Source organism: Haliotis asinina, chromosome 16 (genome assembly GCF_037392515.1).
Source record: "Haliotis asinina isolate JCU_RB_2024 chromosome 16, JCU_Hal_asi_v2, whole genome shotgun sequence".
NCBI lineage: Eukaryota > Metazoa > Mollusca > Gastropoda > Lepetellida > Haliotidae > Haliotis > Haliotis asinina.
Window position 1 is genome coordinate 42,200,842 of NC_090295.1, and position 20,890 is coordinate 42,221,731.

Below are 20,890 nucleotides of genomic sequence, written 5' to 3' on the forward strand. Positions count from 1 at the left end.
ATGTTATATTTCTCTTCTGTTTCCATGGTGTCAATGTCATTCACTCAACCCATACACCAACCCAACACACATCACTCACTCACTCACTCACTCACTCAAACCATCCACAAACCAACCTTTCTCTACCTCACACACCTTGGCCCCAACAGGTTCCAGGTCCAATGCGAAATGCAATCCATACTCCTGAGATGCCAGTCAAACACTAACATATATAAATAAATACATACAAATTTAGATTTATTTAATGATATCAAGTTTATAAACACAGCAAATACTTAGGTTTATTGTGCAGTTTTGTATCAACCTGACACCAAGAACCAGTCACAGAACCCCTCCCCTCACTGGAACCAGCATTACAGTCTGCCACATATGACAAGCCATGCTCAGTTGCCATAGAAATACATCGCTGCCAGTCCACTAATGAAAGCCAACCACAATAGAATCCTGTTCCAGGTCCAATGCGAAATGCAATCCATACTCCTGAGATGCCAGTCAAACACTAACATATATAAATAAATACATACAAATTTAGATTTATTTAATGATATCAAGTTTATAAACACAGCAAATACTTAGGTTTATTGTGCAGTTTTGTATCAACCTGACACCAAGAACCAGTCACAGAACCCCTCCCCTCACTGGAACCAGCATTACAGTCTGCCACATATGACAAGCCATGCTCAGTTGCCATAGAAATACATCGCTGCCAGTCCACTAATGAAAGCCAACCACAATAGAATCCTGTAAGTCCAGTTCGTTCCAACATTCACTGTTTGATTCCCATTTTTCTGGCTAGAGATTTGTGGCACATTAATGTTTGATCCAACACTGGAGCAAGTGATGTCTGCTTGCCCTTCATCATGCTGTGCCTTTTTTCCAAGATTTGAACAACTGACGTCTGCTTGTCCTTCATCATGCTGTTCCTTTGTTCCAACGTTTGAACAACTAATATCTGCTTTTCCTTCATCATGCTGTGCCTTTGTGCCAACGTTTGAACAACTGACGTCTGCTTGTCCTTCATCATGCTGTGCCTTTGTTCCAATGTTTGAACAACTGAGGTCTGCTTCATCAGACACAAGATGTCCTGTTTTGTGGTCAGAATGTTTGTCCTCTACACTTAGATCTTCTTCCCCAATAAGTGCTGAATCTGAGTCAACATCGCCTTGGCATTTACACTCACCATCCTCAGGCACAACCTTGACCTCATCTGACACTTGGACAGTCACACTTGCTGCTACATTACAGCTCACAGTTGGATTAATAATACTACTGTCAGTTTCTATACCACCCTCTTTCTCTTCATGTGATCCAACCTCACCCGCAACCACACTGCCACCTCCATGTTCAGCAACACCGTCAGTCTCCCTGTCCGACAGACCATAAAACCTGTCAGTATTGTCTCGGAGGATTTTCCTTGCATCTTCCTGATCTTTCTCCATCGATTTAATGATGATATCACACAGGACGGACATCTTCGTAGGGCATCCTGATGTGGGCATCTGGCTGGACACCATCACTCTAGTCAGCTCCTCTGTGGTACCGTTCCTGAGCCAAATCCAGACAGGGCTGCTTGATCCAGGCAGCCACAAGTGACCTACAAGATTGAAAACATCATACAATGTGTGTTTTATCAAAAATCTTTATCAATTTGCAATATTCCAGCAATATCACCACAGGGAACACCAGAAATGGTCTTTGCACATTGTATCCATGTGGGGAACTGAACCCAGATCTTCAACATAACCAGCAAATGCTTTACCCACTAAATGTCCTCAGTGCCCAACACTAACCCAACAAAGTATCCCTGAACACTGAGATCATACACCATGGATTTTCTCAGTGGCAGCCTGTTTCTTTTTACTGCTTTGAATCAAGATAGTTTTCAGAGAGGATGAAATTCTGATGAGCTATTCCAAAGTTCAGTAGACAGATAAATGAAGAACTAACCATGTACAAAGAAGTAAAACCCATGATCCAAATAGTCTGTGATGACGTCTACACTGGCTGGTTTTGTGAGGACTGCAACCCGTGTCAACTTGTCCTTGTATGATGTGAGTAGTGACATCACCTCCGATTTGGCCATGGTCTCACACACAACAAGTGGCAACTTGAGCCGGATAGCCAACTGAACCTGGGAACAGATACTGTGAGTCAGTACATACAACACTCAGTACACGGACACACGCACACATGCACGCACGCAAGCACATGCATCCTTACACACACAGTCTGTTGATGCTAAACTAAAAGTCTGTCACTTTAAGTCCTACTTATGTACTAAATTGCAATGCACATAGAAAGTACAATTTTACTTTGCAGCTCTGTTAATGTCTCAGTAATCAAACACCATTAAACATTTCTCCTGATCAACATGCTGCAAGCCCAAGATAAATATATAGGTAGTATTTATACCATCTGATGATCAATCTGGTATATTTGTGGGTGAAAACAGCCGTCAACAGGCAACATTGTAATAGTTAGGAAAGGGAGACAACTGGCATTTCTAACTTGAAACAAGGGAAGCAACTTTTGGCACACTGCCAGGCAGCCCATCATGAACATATTAACTTATTAGCATGTAATTCAAAATATAGTTTCCATCATACAAAAAATCATGTTATTGTATGAGTCCATGCTGACATTCACTGAACATCTCTTAACAAGTACAGGCCTGCCAAAGAAAACTTTCCCACTGTGTAGAAAAACGCAGAAAAGACCACACTAATCATGTAAACAGTGACACAGTGAAAATGGCAACTTTTATATTGCTTAAACTTGAGCAAAAAATGTAAACTTTTGGGTTTTGTGCATGCACACTTGGAAGAGGAAGTCTTGACCATACTGTCGCCATTTTCCAGTTTGAACAAAAGTTAAAATCCCTTTTTAGGGGATTTCTTTTGTATTATTTGGCAGTTATCATCATCATGCTTGTGTGCACACTTGTTTAGTTTACTTTCCATTCATATGGAATGATTAACAGTAATTATTTCAAATTATTCAAAGCATTTTCTACGCTAGGGATGACAATGTTGTTCGGAAATTTCACAATGGCAAGGACAGTAATGTGCATGAAGCCACAGTTCACTGATGTATCAATTTTCATACTCTTTTGTTGCTGGTTTGACTGTTTCAGAGAAGTAACATGTTTATGTTGCTATTAACACGTTTCATGTGAGTTTTTCTGCATTTTTCTGGAAAGTGGGAAAGTTTTCTTTCATAGGCCAGTAAGTAGGAGTGTGAAATTTAAACACTGCAGCCAGTGACATTTGAGCTGTGATACAGTGATAGCAACAACCAAGGCTATTATGGTGTGACAGTTTCCCATAGATACGTCCCACCTCTTCAAACAACAGTGAACCTGACCATACTTCCCAGTGGTTACCTGTACTTCAAACAACAGTGAACCTGACCATACCTCCCAGTGGTTACCTGTGGTTCAAACAAAAGTGAACCTGACCATACCTCCCAGTTGTGACCTGTGCTTCAAACAACAGTGAACCTGACCAAACCTCCCAGTTGTTACCTGTGCTTCAAACAACAGTGAACCTGACCATACCTCCCAGTTGTTACCTGTGCTTCAAACAACAGTGAACCTGACCAAACCTCCCAGTGGTTACCTGTGCTTCAAACAACAGTGAACCTGACCATACCTCCCAGTTGTGACCTGTGCTTCAAACAACAGTGAACCTGACCATACCTCCCAGTTGTTACCTGTGCTTCAAACAACAGTGAACCTGACCAAACCTCCCAGTTGTTACCTGTGCTTCAAACAACAGTCAACCTGACCAAACCTCCCAGTTGTTACCTGTGCTTCAAACAACAGTGAACCTGACCAAACCTCCCAGTTGTTACCTGTGCTTCAAACAACAGTGAACCTGACCATACCTCCCAGTTGTTACCTGTCCTTCAAACAACAGTGAACCTGACCAAACCTCCCAGTGGTTACCTGTGCTTCAAACAACAGTGAACCTGACCAAACCTCCCAGTTGTTACCTGTGCTTCAAACAACAGTGAACCTGACCATACCTCCCAGTTGTGACCTGTGCTTCAAACAACAGTGAACCTGACCATACCTCCCAGTTGTTACCTGTACTTCAAACAAAAGTGAACCTGACCAAACCTCCCAGTTGTTACCTGTGCTTCAAACAACAGTCAACCTGACCAAACCTCCCAGTGGTTACCTGTGCTTCAAACAACAGTGAACCTGACCATACCTCCCAGTTGTTACCTGTACTTCAAACAACAGTGAACCTGACCAAACCTCCCAGTGGTTACCTGTGCTTCAAATGCCTCCAGCTGTTGAACAGCTGTGTCAACCATCTTGTCGGTACTCAGGTCATACCCACACGGGCCAATGGCAACACAGCCTGGGTTCTTGGCAACCTCCTCTAGTTGGCACGAGGTTTCATCTGTCCAGAACACAGCATTCCGTGGGCTCACACCTGCAAGACCAGGGAGGGCAGGTGGAAACATAGTGGCCTTTGTCTAACCACTGTATGTATTTCAGTACCTAACATTATCTTACACAGCAACTACCCAAAAATACAATATTGACATAGTTGGGATTTCACTTTCTTAGTAAAGTACAAATTCTAGTACTGTTTGGTTGAGTCCAATCTGGGAACCCACACCCTCTGAGTAAGGCACCTAATTGCCAGCACATAAAGTCAGCCGCCTAGCCCACTCAGCCACCGCGACTTCCACAAAAATGAAAGTCAGACAACTGGTAGTCTAGACTGCATACTTTGTGTACTTTGTGATAGCTCACTCAGTTAAGTAATAAAAACCCCACTCAGACACATTATACTGACTCCGAACCTACAAATCCTTGTTGTACCCACTAATTCTGAGCGCCAAGCAGGGATCAACAAGTACCATATTTTAGCATTGATTCCAACAGACGCTCTAACCACTACACCACAGACAGTTTAATGATATAACCATAGAGACATGACATACAAGAATCCTCCAACATTTCAGTGTGGCTGTTCAGATTCAGATGACATAGCTTTCAATTAGTCAGCAGTAATCATGATGATAACAGCCAGACTGCCTTTTGTAATCAGATTGTTCCTGGGTAAGACTTCACCAAGTCATCTCCCTCTTGTACAGTAGACTGGTCCCTGACTGATATGACCTACCTGCTGTACAATAGACTGTCCCAGGGAATAGTCGGGTGAGCTTCAGGCCCTCCTGACTGTGGAAGACAGACTTTCCAAAGGACACCAGCTTGTCTGTACCTGTCAAGAATATGGCCACTATATGAACATACTACCAACAAGACCGATAAATGTTTGAATTTGAACAGATCTTATGAACATACTACCAACAAGACCGATAAATGTTTGAATTTGAACAGATCTTATGAACATACTACCAACAAGACCGATAAATGTTTGAATTTGAACAGATCTTCAGCTACCTATGCTTGCAGTATCAACTGACTGACATGATCAGGTGGTCAGGCTTGCTCATCCCAACTGTGTAGATCAATGCTCATAATCTCTGGATGTCTTGTCAAACTTGAATTATTACAAATCACCTTAATGTTAGCTGGAACAATACTGTATCATTAAGTAAACACAAAACTAAAACAAAATTTCTTTGCCTAGATCAATCACTGAGCTAGAGCCTCTTGTACCGCTCTGTGTATTTGGTTAAATGTATCTTTCAACATCAGTTTAATTATTCAGTATTGTGACACTTAATCTTAGAGTGTGAGGATAGCCTGAGATAAGGGAAAACCAAGTTCTATGGATAGACAACTTCTTTAATGCAATGGGTGCAACATTTCAGCGTAGGCACTAACACCATTATCAAGCACTTAGTACCTGCCCTGAAATGTCACACTCATTGCAATAAAGATGTTGACTACCCATAGAACTTGGTTTTCTTTCATCTACACAACTTCTAAAATGCCTTTCAAAGAAATAATTTAAAGTCTGAAGTAGTATAGGCAGACCTGAAAAAGAATTCAAATCCAAGAGTGTCAGCTAAATGCATATCTAAAGAGACACTTTCATGATCCTGTGTACAAAGAACACAAACACACTTTCCTGAAATATGAAATACTTTACAAAATCTAGTTTCGAACATTTGATTGTAATAAGTGACTACATTTACACAAGTGAATGATGGGTAGTACTGAACATGCCATCAGGAGACTTAAAGACTCCCATGGACATAGTCTCATCTTACCGTCGCTGAGTGCTGCTGCAATGACATGATCAGGCACCTTGACCTTCTTGTGTGTGAGATACATTCCACCATCGATGAGGCAATGATTGTATGTGGTGCTGCATGTGACAGTGTCCACCGTCGATCTCATGGCTTTTGAAGACATGAACACCCCATTCCCCAAGGAACGCCAAGTGCCAACATGTTTGTCACCTAGTGTCACTCTCACCTTGTCGTTGTTGATGTACCTAGAACGTAAGGATCAATAGTTAAACAATACTGAACTTTGCTACCCCCTCCCCTATGCAAAATTGTTGTCATATCTATAGAAGTCTTTTTAAATGAGACCCGTGAAGGTCCCGGGGTAGAATAGGCCTTCAGCAATCCATGCTTGCCATAAAAGGTGACTATGCTTGTCGTAGGAGGGGACTAACGGGATCGGGTGGTCAGACTAGCTGACTTGGTTGACACATGTCATCGGTTCCCCATTGCGCAGATCGATGCTCATGTTGTTGATCACTGGATTGTCTGGTCCAGACTCGATTATTTACAGACCGTCGCCACATAGCTGGAATATTGCTAAGTGCGACGTAAAACTAAACTCACTCACTCACTCACTTTTTAAATGATGAAATGTTCCTCATAACTTGAAATAGGTTTGCAAACAAGCTATCTCTCATTTTGTTACAGTCAGTGAAACTACAATAGTGCTTGTTGGATAAACTATGTTGTCCAACTGCCAGTCTGTGGATGACTAGCACGGATAGGGTACTTTGTTACCTGACAGTTAGGGGTCAGATTTGAAGACTGAATCTGTATTTTTCTTTAAATATGTAATCCCAACTTTGCCATGTTACAGTTGACCACTTTCTTAAAGGCATTTTGTATTTCAGAAGTTGGATTGTTTATTGCAAGAAGGGCCAGAAGCAACTCGGGTTGCCAACAAGCCATCCATCCCCTTCTTCACTTGCTGACCCACTGACTCAGCCATCCACTGCAATATCTCTCACTCACCTGCTGACTCAACCATCCACTCATCTACCTCTCACTCACCCGCTGAACTCTTTTATCAACTCACTGACTCAACCGTCCACTGTGATACCTCTCTCACACCTGCTGACCTCTTTTATCAATTCAGTGACTCAACCATCCGCTGCAATATCTCTCACTCACCTGCTGACTCAACCATCCACTCATCTACCTCTCACTCACCCAATGAACCGTCCACTGCGATACCTCTCACTCATCCACAGAATCAACCATCCACTGCAATACCTCTCTCATCGACAGACTCAACCATCCACTGTGATACCTCTCTCACACACCCACACTCAACCGTCCACTGCAATATGTCTCACTCACCCACTGACTCTACCATCTACTCATCTACCTCTCACTCACCTGGTGACCTCTTCTATCAACTCACTGTCACTGTCATGAAACAATTTACCCATGTTGTCACTCACCTGTCATTGAAGTCCAGGAAAAGCTCAACCGTGCTGAGGGGCACAGTGACAGTTGCATAGCCCAGTGACCTCCCCTTCCTGTCAACAGCCAGCTGTATAGGGGGTTGGTCCTTACCACACTTCCGCAGAGCAGGGGCGAAGCATCGAGTCAGATCATCAACTGTTGTTGCCACGCCGATGTTCTCTACAAAAAAATGTTTGGTTTAATTGTTGTTACACTAAGCAGTATTCCAGCCATGGCAGCAGACTGTAGATTATCAAGGGTGGAACAGACCATCTGTGCTCAGCATCATGATTATCATTCTGTTCAAAAAGGACACAGGGACATGTGTCAACCAAGTCAGTAAGCCTGATCATCCCATCCAGTTAACTGCCTCTTTCAACAAGCATGGGTTGTTTTATACCAATTCTAGCCAAGATCATGGACGATCACAGCATGAAATATAACCCCTATATGATTGTGTTAATGTAAGAGCATTCAAGTTCTGCTTCATCCACTGTGATCATCAACATTCCATTATTATGTCATCCAAAAGACTTTTTTGGGACCATATAAACCAGTGATTGATGGGATTAACAATGATCTATGTGTCACGTCATGACGACACACTAGCAACCAAGTCATCAGTTGGCAGCTGTCTGAATGCTGTATAGGTAGTATGGAGCAATTCTAACCTTGATTGCGCTCTAAAATATCAGCTGATTTGAGCTTCCAATCATAGAAAATTCCACAGTGTTTCCCTCCCAAGAATGTTCTTTGTTTTCAAGGTAAAACTTGATTCAAAATACCATGTAACCACAAAATTAACATTAGCTGCTCTTGACTCAAGTAGGCAGGATTTAACAACATCACTGTGGTAGTATCATAATACCAGTGTGATAGTATCATAATACCAATAAGGCAGTATCATAATACCAAAGTGGTAGTATCAAAATACTAATATGACCAATAAGGCAGTATCATAATACCAATGTGGTAGTATCATAATACCAATGTGGTAGTATCAAAATACTAATATGACCAATGAGGCAGTATCGTAATACCAATGTGGTAGTATCATAATACCAATGAGGCAGTGCCATAATCCCAGTATTGTAGTATCATAATACCAATGTGGTATATCATTATACCAATGAGGCAGTATCATAATGGCAATGTGGTAAGTATCATAATACCAATGAGGCAGTATCATAATACCAATGCGGTAGTATCATAATACCAATGAGGCAGTGCAATAATCCCAATATTGTAGTATCATATTACCAGTGTGGTATATCATTATACCAATGAGGCAGTGCCATAACACCAATGTGGTAGTATCATAATACCAATGAGGCAGTGCAATAATCTCAGTATTGTAGCATCATATTACCAGTGTGGTATATCATTAAACCAATGAGGCAGTGTCATAATACCAATGTGGTAGTATCATAATACCAATGAGGCAGTGCAATAATCCCAATATTGTAGTATCATATTACCAGTGTAGTATATCATTATACCAATGAGGCAGTACCATAACACCAATGTGGCAGCATTATAATACCAATGAGGCAGTATCATAATACCAATGTGGTAGTATCATAATACCAATGAGGCAGTATCATAATACCAATGTGGTAGTGTCATAATACCAATGAGGCAGTGCAATAATCCCAATATTGTAGTATCATATTACCAGTGTGGTATATCATTATACCAATGAGGCAATACCATCACACAAATGTGGTAGTATCATAATACCAATGAGGCAGTATCATAATAGCAATGTGGTAGTGTCATAATACCAATGAGGCAGTGCAATAATCCCAATATTGTAGTATCATAATACCAATGTGGTATATCATTATACCAATGAGGCAGTGCAATAATCCCAATATTGTAGTATCATATTACCAGTGTGGTATATCATTATACCAATGAGGCAGTACCATAACACCAATGTGGCAGCATTATAATACCAATGAGGCAGTATCATAATGGCAATGTGGTAGTATCATAATACCAATGAGGCAGTATCATAATGGCAATGTGGTAGTATCATAATACCAATGAGGCAGTATCATAATACCAATGTGGTAGTGTCATAATACCAATGAGGCAGTATCATAATGGCAATGTGGTAGTATCATAATACCAATGAGGCAGTATCACAATACCAATGTGGTAGTATCATAATACCAATGAGGCAGTATCATAATACCAATGTGGTAGTGTCATAATACCAATGAGGCAGTATCATAATACCAATGTGGTAGTATCATAATACCAATGAGGCAGTATCATAATACCAGTGTGGTAGTGTCATAATACCAATGAGGCAGTGCAATAATCCCAATATTGTAGTATCATATTACCAGTGTGGTATATCATTATACCAATGAGGCAGTACCATAACACCAATGTGGTAGTATCATAATACCAATGAGGCAGTATCATAATGGCAATGTGGTAGTATCATAATACCAATGAGGCAGTATCACAATACCAATGTGGTAGTATCATAATACCAATGAGGCAGTATCATAATACCAATGTGGTAGTGTCATAATACCAATGAGGCAGTGCAATAATCCCAATATTGTAGTATCATATTACCAGTGTGGTATATCATTATACCAATGAGGCAGTACCATAACACCAAAGTGGTAGTATCATAATACCAATGAGGCAGTATCATAATGGCAATGTGGTAGTACCATAATACCAATGAGGCAGTATCATAATACCAATGTGGTAGTATCATAATACCAATGAGGCAGTGCAATAATCCCAATATTGTAGTATCATAATACCAGTGTGGTATATCATTATACCAATGAGGCAGTACCATAAAGCCAATGTGGTAGCATCATAATACCAATGAGGCAGTACCATAATAGCATTGTGGTAGTATCATAGTACCAATGAGGTAATATCATAATACCAATGAGGCAATACTATAATACCAATGTGGTAGTATCATAATACCAATGAGGTAGTATCATAATACCAATGTGGTAGTATCATAATACCAATGTGGTAGCATCATAATACTAATGATGTAGTACCATAACACCAATGTGGTAGTATCATAATACCAATGAGGTCGTATCATAATACTGATGTGGTAGTATCATAATACCAATGTGCATGTGGTAGTATAATACTAGTGTGGTAGTATCATAATACCAATGTGATGCTAAAGCCAGTAAGGTAATTGAGCTAGTGTCAATAACAAGTGTATGGGGTTGGCTTTAATAATCCTAGTTATAGTGAGGTAATATCTAAGAACACATTCATATAATCACAATAGGCCATGCTCATTTGGAATTCCACAAGGGAGGGTGCAAAGTATGTGCAGCTCTTTACTGACGTTCCTAAACTAGAATTCTAAATTATTTCTTTAATGTTCCTAAAATCGGCTGACAGCATTTATCATGGGCTGGAAGGTGTTCAGTTAAGGTAAGGAACAATATATATTTATGCTAAAGACAACAACATGTCAACAAATATTACAGGGTGTAATGATGAAGTAATTCAAAAACATCAAAGTCGACACCATTTCAAACCTTCATAGCATAACTGTGAATTCCTTCTTCTATTGTCTTAATTGATATAGTGACCGACTTACCAATTAGTAGAGTTTTACGCACGATTTGCTTTACAGGTGATAATGATGGACCTTCCTCGTTATCCATTACTTCCTGAAACAAAAGACACAGTCTTCAATCCTACCATGCTATCGCAGACCTCAAACTCCGACGACTATTCGGGTTTCGAATACATTGTGCAATAAGTCAAATGCTTCCGGGTCCAAAAGAAGGGGCGTGACCATCTCCCCTTAACCGAACAAACTTGTGATCATGATATGTCAATATGTAAATGATAAAAGAGAAAAAAACTGATTTAATTCAAAGATATGCCAATCAATTTTGACGAAATAAAGTTGACAATAAAAAGCCTCTAACAGTTAATACCGAAAGATCAAAGAAGCGTCGCATGTGTGTGGAATAATTAGAGTTATCTACCCTTGGCTTCTCTAGCAACAAGTCTTTACTGTATCCACCTTGGATTTGAACTGTTTCATGATGTGACACGTTGTGAAAACTGTACAATAATGTTAGTTTTGAAGAGATGAATTATATGCAGCTAAAGGATTTGTTTATTTGGATTTTTATGCTTAAATTCTTCAGTGCCACGGGTAGGCTCGTGACAGAATGCGGAAGTGAGGTTGATATGGATGTTTCGCAACTGAGAGATAATGTTAAAACGAGACTAACTATTTCATGTCGTCATGATGAACACAAGCAATGAGACCAGATCTTCAGCAGAGGACATTTTCAACACACAGGAGAGGTTCTATGTCTGTAAGTTATCGGTTTTGGTGACCGTACAAATTTATTCAACAGATGTCTGTATTTGCCGAGAGCCGCGATACGTGCTATATATATACACTACAGTACGTAGCGGCTCTCGACCACCTGTTTATCAATAAACAGTCTCCTGTGATGACAATTCATCAATCTATTATGGCAAGGAAGTCGTTTATATAAAATGTTACATTTACGAGGTTAAATGTATGCAATAAGATTAGAAAATTAATTCTCCTTTATGTAAGTCTCTTTTATCAGGTACCTGACACGTGATTTATGTATAGAGGGTAGTGTGGAAAACAGTATCAGTATATGTCAGGTAGGTCAAGGGGTCTCAGCCTGTTGACTGTGTCAGAGACCATGGCTTCTGACGGTTTTGACCTCATTACAGTCAGGTGGACATCAATTCAGATTACAAGATCCATGGTTCGAATCCCACTACAGACACAAACCTAAACAGAGAATCAGTGTAGTAAATGTAGCAGGGCTGGAGTCATCCCACAGATGACAGTTCCTTACCTTGTCAGCTTCCTGATGGGGTGAACCTCCTTGATCATGTGGACACAGCATCCAGCTTCAAATGAGAAGGTCAATGTTTGAATCCCAGCATGGGATTTTATGGCTGCTATATTCAGGTGCCCAATGTGGGGCTGAGCTCGTTCCTATTAAATTTGATCAAAATAAGCCTCAGTACCCAAATATGCAGCCCGCTACATGCCCTCTGTTGACAAGGGAGTATGCAACAGGGCATGGAGTCGTCCCACAGATGACATCCTTCAATGTCAGCTTGCCGACGAGATAAAACTCTTTGGTCATGTAGACAAGGTGTCAGACTTTGAATCAGAAGGTCCATGGTTCGAATCCCAGCACAGGTCTCAGAAATTTGATGGCCACTGCATAAGCAAAACGTAATTTGAGATAACTTAATGCGTGTACAGTGAGTGAATTTAGTTCTGCATGGCTTTTAGCAATATTCCAGCAATATCACAGCAGCGGACACCAGAGATGGGCTTGAACCCATATGAAGAATCAAATCCACGTCTTCAGCAGTATGAGTGAAAGCTTGAATCACTGAGCTACCCACTTGTACAGTGACTGTATTGGACTATTTCTGCTGACTTCAGTGAATATTGAAAAGTCTGTGAGCCCCCAGTACCTCAAGGAGTACATGTGCCTAGATCCCAGCATCCAGGTGTACATACATGTAGACAAACATGGCAAGTCCAAGGAATGTGGAGAAGTGGTGGTGCCCAAGACCCTCACAAAAGAGGTGTTACAGATGGACGGAATGTAAGTGAATCACCTCCAACTTGTTTTAAAAATTAATTCACATTTAAATACATTGACGTTATTAGATATTGTTGAGTGAGAGGAAAAATGTGAAAGAAGTATTTTCCTGTTTATTATTTGCCACAAATAATAGGGTCTGTGAAAATAATCATTATTTTGGAAATATTGCTTGAAATTAATGATGATCAAGTCATGATATGATATGAGTTACATTAAACTTCGTGATAGAAAAAAGTTTCAATTTTGTCATGCACTCTACAAATATGGGACTTCATTCATGGTCTATTTCTGTGTTATGGTTTGTTGATAAACTGTCTTTCTTGGCATAAAAATTGGCTGAAATAAACATCCCCAATATTTATCGATAATCGATTGATATCTTGTTAATGAAATATTATCAGAAATTAATGATTATCATTATCAAGTCATGATATGATATGATATGATATGATATGATATGATATGATATATCATGCATTAAACTTTGTGATAGAAAAAAAAGTTTAAGTTTTCTCATAAACTGTACAAATATAGAACTTAATTTATGGTCTGTTTCTGTGTTATGTTTTGTTGATAAATTGTCTTTCTAGGCATAAAAACTGTCTCAAAGAAACGCCTCCAATATTTATCAATAATCGACTGATATCTTCTTAATGTTTAACAATCTGTATGATCTATATCGATTTTCAGCACTAATTTGAATAATTGTTGACTTGCAATACTGATAACAAGTCAAACTGTTTACCTTGCAATATGTTTAGATAAATTTTTGAAGAACCATAAGCAATTCTGGAATCAATTCTGAAAAGCAATTTCTCCAAAACATGATTAAGCTGAAACAAGAATGTGGCGTTCAGACATGCTCAATACATCAAAATCAAACTCTCACCCGTTCACTCACCGGGCACATTAACTCACATTTAAGAAGTAACTTGTCCTGACTAATTTTCCACTTGCCCTGACTTTATGCTATTATCATGATGATGTAATTATGGAGAATAAATCAGCATGGTATTTGATGTTAATGTTTACTGGACTATTTACTGAAAAGTGATAAATAGCATATAAAGATAACTCTACTTATTATCATTACAATGTTTAATTGCTACATTTTGAGCACATATCATATGAAATCCCAGTTATTTCAACATTTCAAAACCATAAGTGGAAATTATCTACTGAGTAGGACACAGACAAGCAATGTACCATTATTTGATTGCCCAAAATGAAAACTGACTTGTCCCAGGCATCGGACAATGAGATTTTTAACCGCTGATGGTATCTATATGCTTCAGGTTACTCAATGGGAAAGAACTTTCAGTCAGAAAGCCAGAGAATATGCAGAAAGTCATCACATCAAAATGGAGAAAGAATGAGGAAGGGACAGTGTTTTGTCGTTCTGAATGTGTTGAGTCCGTGGTCGCAATGTCAACAAAGAGGACAGAGTTTATGTATCCCATGATAGATGCAGGTGCCTATCTTGTTGATGAGAGTTTCACTGCAAAGAAGGACGTCAGTGAGGTCATCAAGCGAGCTTTCCTTTCTGGTATGTTTGTAAAAAATACCATTGATACCATAGTAAAAGTACAGTGACACTCTGGAATTAAGATTTAGCTAAATACTATTGTAATGACTTGCACAAAATACAGATTGGACATAACCTACTTTATGTAGGACTAATGCTTGGTATACAATTTATTCCTGTGATAATTCTCTGAGCACAATATCTATTCCTATGACTGTCTCCCTGAGCACAATGTCTATTCCTGTGACATTTCCCTGAGCACAATGTCTATTCCTGTGATATTTCCCTGAGCACAATGTCTATCCCCATCACAGTCCCCCTGAGCACATTAATTAAAAATGAACTCAGTTTCTTTATTGGAATTTTATTTGGTTCCATCACAAAATACAAATCGTAATACTGTTTGAAGTGCACTGTGCTTTCAATTTTGCTCTTTATCAACTATCTGTCTGTATGGTTTATGATTGATATATGTGGCTGTATTACTAGTATATGTCTTCTCCATCAAAGATTGTCACTTGTTTGACTACTCCATCAAAGATTTATTGTCAACTCTATCATAATCTCATGTTTACTGTTTTGACAAGATGGACATTGTGTTTCAGGCGTGGAGAAGATTGTGGTGAAGACCCTGACACTGAGACAGGCCATGAAGGCGCAGGCCCTGGCTGACAGCTTCCCTGGGATCATCTACTTCACAGCGGGTGAGTGTTGTCAAGGGCCACACTACATTCATCTCAGGCCCTAAACAGGCATCAGAAAGATTCTGATGACATCTTAGAAGTTTAACTGGAACATGAATTATGAATGAAATTGAAGTGACGAAATTGATGATACCTCTTAACTTTTTCTCCTTATAATAGCTGGTTTATTTATTTTTTTGTCAAAGATTTGGTTTGGTCATTGAAATCAAGTTTGACCATGATCTTACATGTACTCACAATGTATGTTTGGTTCAGTAAACATCTCTGACACTCAGAAGAAGAAAAGACTTAATCTAAACAATCTAAAAATTCCAGAGTGAGTGAGTTGAGTTTTACGTCACTCTGAGCAATATTCCAGTTACATAGTGGCAGTCTGTAATTAATCAAATCTGGACCAGACAATCCAGTGATCAACAGCATGAGCATCAATCTGTGCAAATGGGAACCGATGACATTGTCAACCAAGTCAGCAAGCCTGACCCCCCGATCCCTTTAGTCACCTCTTGTGACAAGCATTGTCGCCTTTTATGGCCAGCATGGGTTGCTGAAGGCCATCATGGGTCCTTAAATGTTCCAACCGCAATTCATGCTAGGTAAGTTTGTGTTGAGCTTTAGGTATTTACAGATGTGTTCAATGCAGATGAATACATGTTTCTGTCATTTTAGAACACTGATCAAAGTAATCATAATAATTATTTTGAGTTAAAAAAATTTTTATTGTGTATCCTTGGGAAAACTTAAAGAAAATTATATACATCTTAGAAAATTAGATTTAAAGAAATGTACAGCCAGTTGTATTTTTCAAAAAGGGGATTGATTTGGAGGGGTAGTTGATCATATGGTCATTAGTGAAATGATGTTTGTAAATACGTACAAGGCATCCACCCCAATAAAGAGAGATCATGGAAAGGGGAGACAACTCTACAGCAACTACGCAACCTCCTGTCTCACCCTCAGTGTGTAGCCCTGGGTGAGATTGGGCTGGAAAAGATTGATACAGATACTCAGAGGGAGATATTCTCAGCACAGGTGAGACTGTCAGGCTGTGTGATGAGAGCAGTGTCTGTTGTGTGACAGGTGATGTAGTGTGTGACAGAGGGCATAGTGTTATGTGACAGCTGATGAAGTTTGTGACAGGTGATGTAGTGTTGTGTGATAAGTGATGTAGTGTTTTGTGACAAGTGATGATGTAGTGTAGTGTGGCAGGTGATATAGTGTTGTGTGACAGTTTATGTAATCTTGCATCACATGTGTAGTGTACTCTAGTGTAGTGTGATAGGTGATGTAGTGTTGTGATAGATGATGTAGTGTTGTTTGACAACTGATGTAGTGTTGTGTCATAGTTAATGTAGTGTACCATGATAAGTATGTAGTGTTGTGTGACAAGTGTTGGCTTGGGTGACAGGTGATACATCGTCATGACAGGCAGTGCAGTGTTGTGTAACAGGTAATGTAGCGTTATGTGATAGTTGATGTAAAGCTGAGGAAGGTGTTTTTGTGCTGAGTGACAAGTGATGTAGTGTTGTGTGACAGGTACGTGATGTAACCTTGTGTGACAAGTGATGTAGTGTTGTGTGGCATTTTGACTGGTAATATTGGCATATGACATGGACATGCCCCTGGCGTTGAGTGACAGGTGATGTAGTGTTGTGTGACATTTTGACAGGTGAAACTGGCATTTGACATGGGCGTGCCTCTGGCATTAAATGACATGTGATGTAGTGTTGTATGACATTTTCACAGGTGAAATTGGCGTGTGACATGGACATGCCCCTGGTGTTGTGCGACACAAGTAAGCTGGAAACAACACAGATGATCCTCTCAGAGTTCAAGGACAAACTACCGCCAGTTTGTATTAGTGGAGACAGACTCACATCGATAGTTCTGAAGGCATACTACGATATGGGTTTCTTCATCTCCTTGACAGGTAACATAACTCAGTGAAAGATACCACATCTCCTTGACATATAACTCACTTCTTACACAGGTAACACACATCTTTGACAGGTAACACACCTCCTTGACAGGTAACACACATCTTTGACAGGTAACACATCTCTTTGACAGGTAACATGTCTCCTTGACACGTAGTCTTGTCTCATTGTAAGTAGCCATTTGGTGTGTTCCTTTCTCCTTGAGCGAATGGATACATTTAACTTTACTGGACACAATCCCAGATAATGCTGTTTTACAGGTTCTTGAAAGGAAGTGTACCTAGTTTTGTCCCTTTAGCACCAAAGAGAGCTTTACTAGTTTGAAACTATTGCTTACACATAAAATTATGTAAGGGATTGCAGTAGCCAGTACAAGTAACATTGGTTAGCTTATGAATGTAAGAATAACTGAAACAAATTGAAGATTCTACATGAGATATACTTCACTTTTCTGCCTGATATGATAGCACCATGATATTGTTCACCCTCCCCGAGTGCCAACAATAACAGTGTGTCCCGTTTTAAGCTTCAGGAATTAAACACACTATTACCTGTTTAGCTGTTGGTTTACAGTGATCACTTTGTGACTATCTCTCCATAAAAAAACTATTATTCTGCTTTTTCTTCAGCTTTTAATTTATATGATATAATGTCCTCTATTTCAAGGATACGCCTGGACAAGCCCTTATAAGGGATGTCCAAGAGATTGGCTGAGTAGTGTATCACGTGATATAGAGACAACACGGCTACTCCTGGCTAGCGAGGCTCCTGGAAAGTTCCCAGACTTCATCAGCAACTATGCTGGTTCATCAAGATCTCACCATCAAGCAGTGTTCAAAGTTGATGGTTCAAACTTGTCAGAGGACGGTTCAAAGTTGACAATGAAGTATTGTTGTAAGCGGAATGAGCCACTCAGTGTACACAGCATCTTGGAGTTGGCATCAGGCAGAGTTCAGCGAACTCCAAAACACCTTGCAGAAATGGTCAGACAAAATACGTATACATTCTATAGATTTACTGAAAAGACTAACAGGAAGTTGATGAAATGTTCTGAAGAAACAGGTGATGAAGTGCAGGAAGTGACCTCTGAGGTTGTTGACCTCCAGTCAGACAGGAGGAAGATGTATGTGTTTCCAGGACTTCCATTCATCATTGGTATACTCGTGGTTGTCGTCTTGTTAACCTTCCAGTATGTTTGGAACTGGACAGTGTGAGTGAGTGAGAAGATGCAGTTATTACTGCTGTGTAGGGTATGTCAGCTACCTCACTCATTCTGAGTGTGTGCAGGCAGGCAGACGGGTTTGGGTGTGGGTGGATGGGGTTTAGGGTGTGTGGATGGTGTTTAGGGTGTGTGGGTGGTGTTTTGGGTTTGTGGGTGGTGTTTAGGGTGTGTGGGTGGTGTTTGGGGTGTGTGGGTGGTGTTAAGCTATAGGGTGTGTGAGTGAGTGAGTAAATTCAGTATATTGTAGGAATTAAAGCAATTCTGCCCAAAGACCTTGATGGCGGGGCCACCCCTGACACTTACACTTTTGACAGCTGAATCACTGTTGGTACATACAAACCATTGTCACACTTGAGCTGGTGTTCATTCATACAGATTGTTGACACAGCTGAACCGAAACAGTTCTCTATTCCCAAACATGTACATATCCAACGGTGAGGAAAGCCGGTTCAGTTCTTGTGGCAGAAAACATATCTGTATAGAGTGAGTGAGTAAGTGAGTTTAGCCACACTCAGCAATGTTGATTAATGGGGATTGTTTAGACATTGTTGATTCATACAGATTGTTGAACCATTGTTGATTCATACAGATTGTTGAAATATTGTTGATTCATTCAGATTGTTGACACAGCTGAACCATTGTTGATTCATACTGACACATTTGAACCATTGCTGACTCACACAGGTTGTTTACACCCTTGAACCATTATTGAATCATACAAAATGTTGACACAGTTGAACCATCATTGATGTATAAAGATTGTTGACACAGTTGAACCATTGTTGATTCATTCAGACTGTTCACACACTTGGACCATTGTTGATTAATACAGATTGTTGAATCATTGTTGATTCATACAGACTGTTGACACAGCTGAACCATTGCTGATTCATAAAGATCTTAAACGCAGTTGAACCTTTGGTGGTTCATTCAGATGAAAATAACTCATGAACAATTTTCAAGAATGGCTTATGAGATAAGAGTTGATTGCCCTTGTGTGTTTGATTTTATAAATAAAATTTGTAAATGCCTGCAGGTACATAATTCATATGATAGCCTGCAGTGACTAAAGCCATACCTAATCAAGAGGGTGACATGTTGCTTGTGGGGTTGCCTGTATCTGGCAACTGTAGTGGAAACATGGCTGGCTTCTATGTTCACATTGGTACCTTCCTGCAAATTCTGATATTCGGGGTTAAAACTGGTCCCCAGACTTCCATGCTGATACAAAGAGGCGTCCAAGGGTGGGTGGATCGTTGCTCATGTTAGTCACAGGATTGTCTGGTCCAGACTCAATTAGTACATTTTGAAAGAGGCTTCCAATAACGAATACACCCGTGAAGGTCCCGGGGTAGAATAGGCCTTCAGCAACCCATGCTTGCCATAAAAGACGACTCAGCTTGTCGTAAGAGGCGACTAACGGGATCGGGTGGTCAGGCTCGCTGACTTGGTTGACACATGTCATCGGTTCCCAATTGCGCAGATCGATGCTCATGTTGTTGATCACTGGATTGTCTGGTCCAGACTCGATTATTTACAGACCGCCGCCATATAGCTGTAGTATTGCTGAGTGCGGCGTAAAACTAAACTCACTCACTCACCCAATAACGAATACAATATATGCTGGAATGGATAACAGGGAACAGCGGTTGTGAAGTCCCCGTATTTCCGACGCATATCAACACGCTTCGCCTTTATGTTTCCTCGACTCATTAGACGACATGAACAAACAAACAGAGTATTTACTTTGAAATCGAACTTAGAAAGGGTATACTTATGCATATTGATATTTTTATTGTTTCATTGCAATTTACTGCGATGAAAGATGGTAAGAATATATACGTCTGGTTTTGAGATGTCACGTGGAACTCGTCTATGGTGAGGTATATTTTTAATCAATGTCATTCAGTAGGCAATATTATTCTTTCCGTTAGTCTTTATACCTTGATGGTCCGAATGCCTGCATTTAGTTATGTCTGTTTCAAAAACTTGCTTCAATCTAGTTGCACAGGTTTCTTAGGCGTGGTACCGTTTATTCATGTGAGCTTGGTTTAACTAAATAGCCAAGTCATATAGAATATTAACATATCCACCCATAAAGAAATTGTCACTTAACTGTGACATTCCAAAAGGACTATAAAATCTTCTTCTTGTGACCGAAACAGTTCTCTATTCCAAAACATTATGTACATATCCAACGGTGAGGAAAACCGGTT

At 39.9% G+C, this 20,890-nt stretch overlaps 2 protein-coding genes across 2 annotated transcripts; one reads left to right on the top strand and one right to left on the bottom strand.

The window, feature by feature from the left end:
• Window positions 1-222: 222 nt before the first annotated feature.
• LOC137268224 (uncharacterized) lies at window positions 223-11,646 on the bottom strand. Its single transcript, XM_067802763.1, has 8 exons — window positions 11,604-11,646; window positions 11,258-11,330; window positions 7,644-7,827; window positions 6,199-6,425; window positions 5,142-5,240; window positions 4,276-4,442; window positions 1,948-2,131; window positions 223-1,594 (listed from the first exon to the last, which is right to left on the bottom strand). Exons 1-8 carry the CDS (start codon window positions 11,625-11,627, stop codon window positions 681-683), a joined length of 1,872 nt encoding a protein of 623 aa, XP_067658864.1. The 5' UTR covers window positions 11,628-11,646; the 3' UTR covers window positions 223-680.
• Window positions 11,643-19,450, top strand: LOC137268227 (3'-5' ssDNA/RNA exonuclease TatD-like). Its single transcript, XM_067802765.1, has 7 exons — window positions 11,643-11,993; window positions 13,124-13,289; window positions 14,585-14,835; window positions 15,420-15,518; window positions 16,396-16,547; window positions 17,262-17,445; window positions 18,119-19,450. Exons 1-7 carry the CDS (start codon window positions 11,921-11,923, stop codon window positions 18,664-18,666), a joined length of 1,473 nt encoding a protein of 490 aa, XP_067658866.1. The 5' UTR covers window positions 11,643-11,920; the 3' UTR covers window positions 18,667-19,450.
• Window positions 19,451-20,890: the final 1,440 nt, after the last annotated feature.

Coding starts and splice junctions, on each gene's coding strand:
- LOC137268227 (XM_067802765.1), top strand. CDS start 11,921: ATGATGAACACAAGCAATGAGACCAGATCTTCAGCAGAGGACATTTTC. Junction 15,519..16,395: donor GATCATCTACTTCACAGCGG/GTGAGTGTTGTC, acceptor AATACGTACAAG/GCATCCACCCCAATAAAGAG. Junction 17,446..18,118: donor TTTCTTCATCTCCTTGACAG/GTAACATAACTC, acceptor CTCTATTTCAAG/GATACGCCTGGACAAGCCCT.
- LOC137268224 (XM_067802763.1), bottom strand. CDS start 11,627: ATGCGACGCTTCTTTGATCTTTCG. Junction 6,426..7,643: donor TTCCTGGACTTCAATGACAG/GTGAGTGACAAC, acceptor CTTACGTTCTAG/GTACATCAACAACGACAAGG. Junction 2,132..4,275: donor TGGAGGCATTTGAAGCACAG/GTAACCACTGGG, acceptor ATCTGTTCCCAG/GTTCAGTTGGCTATCCGGCT.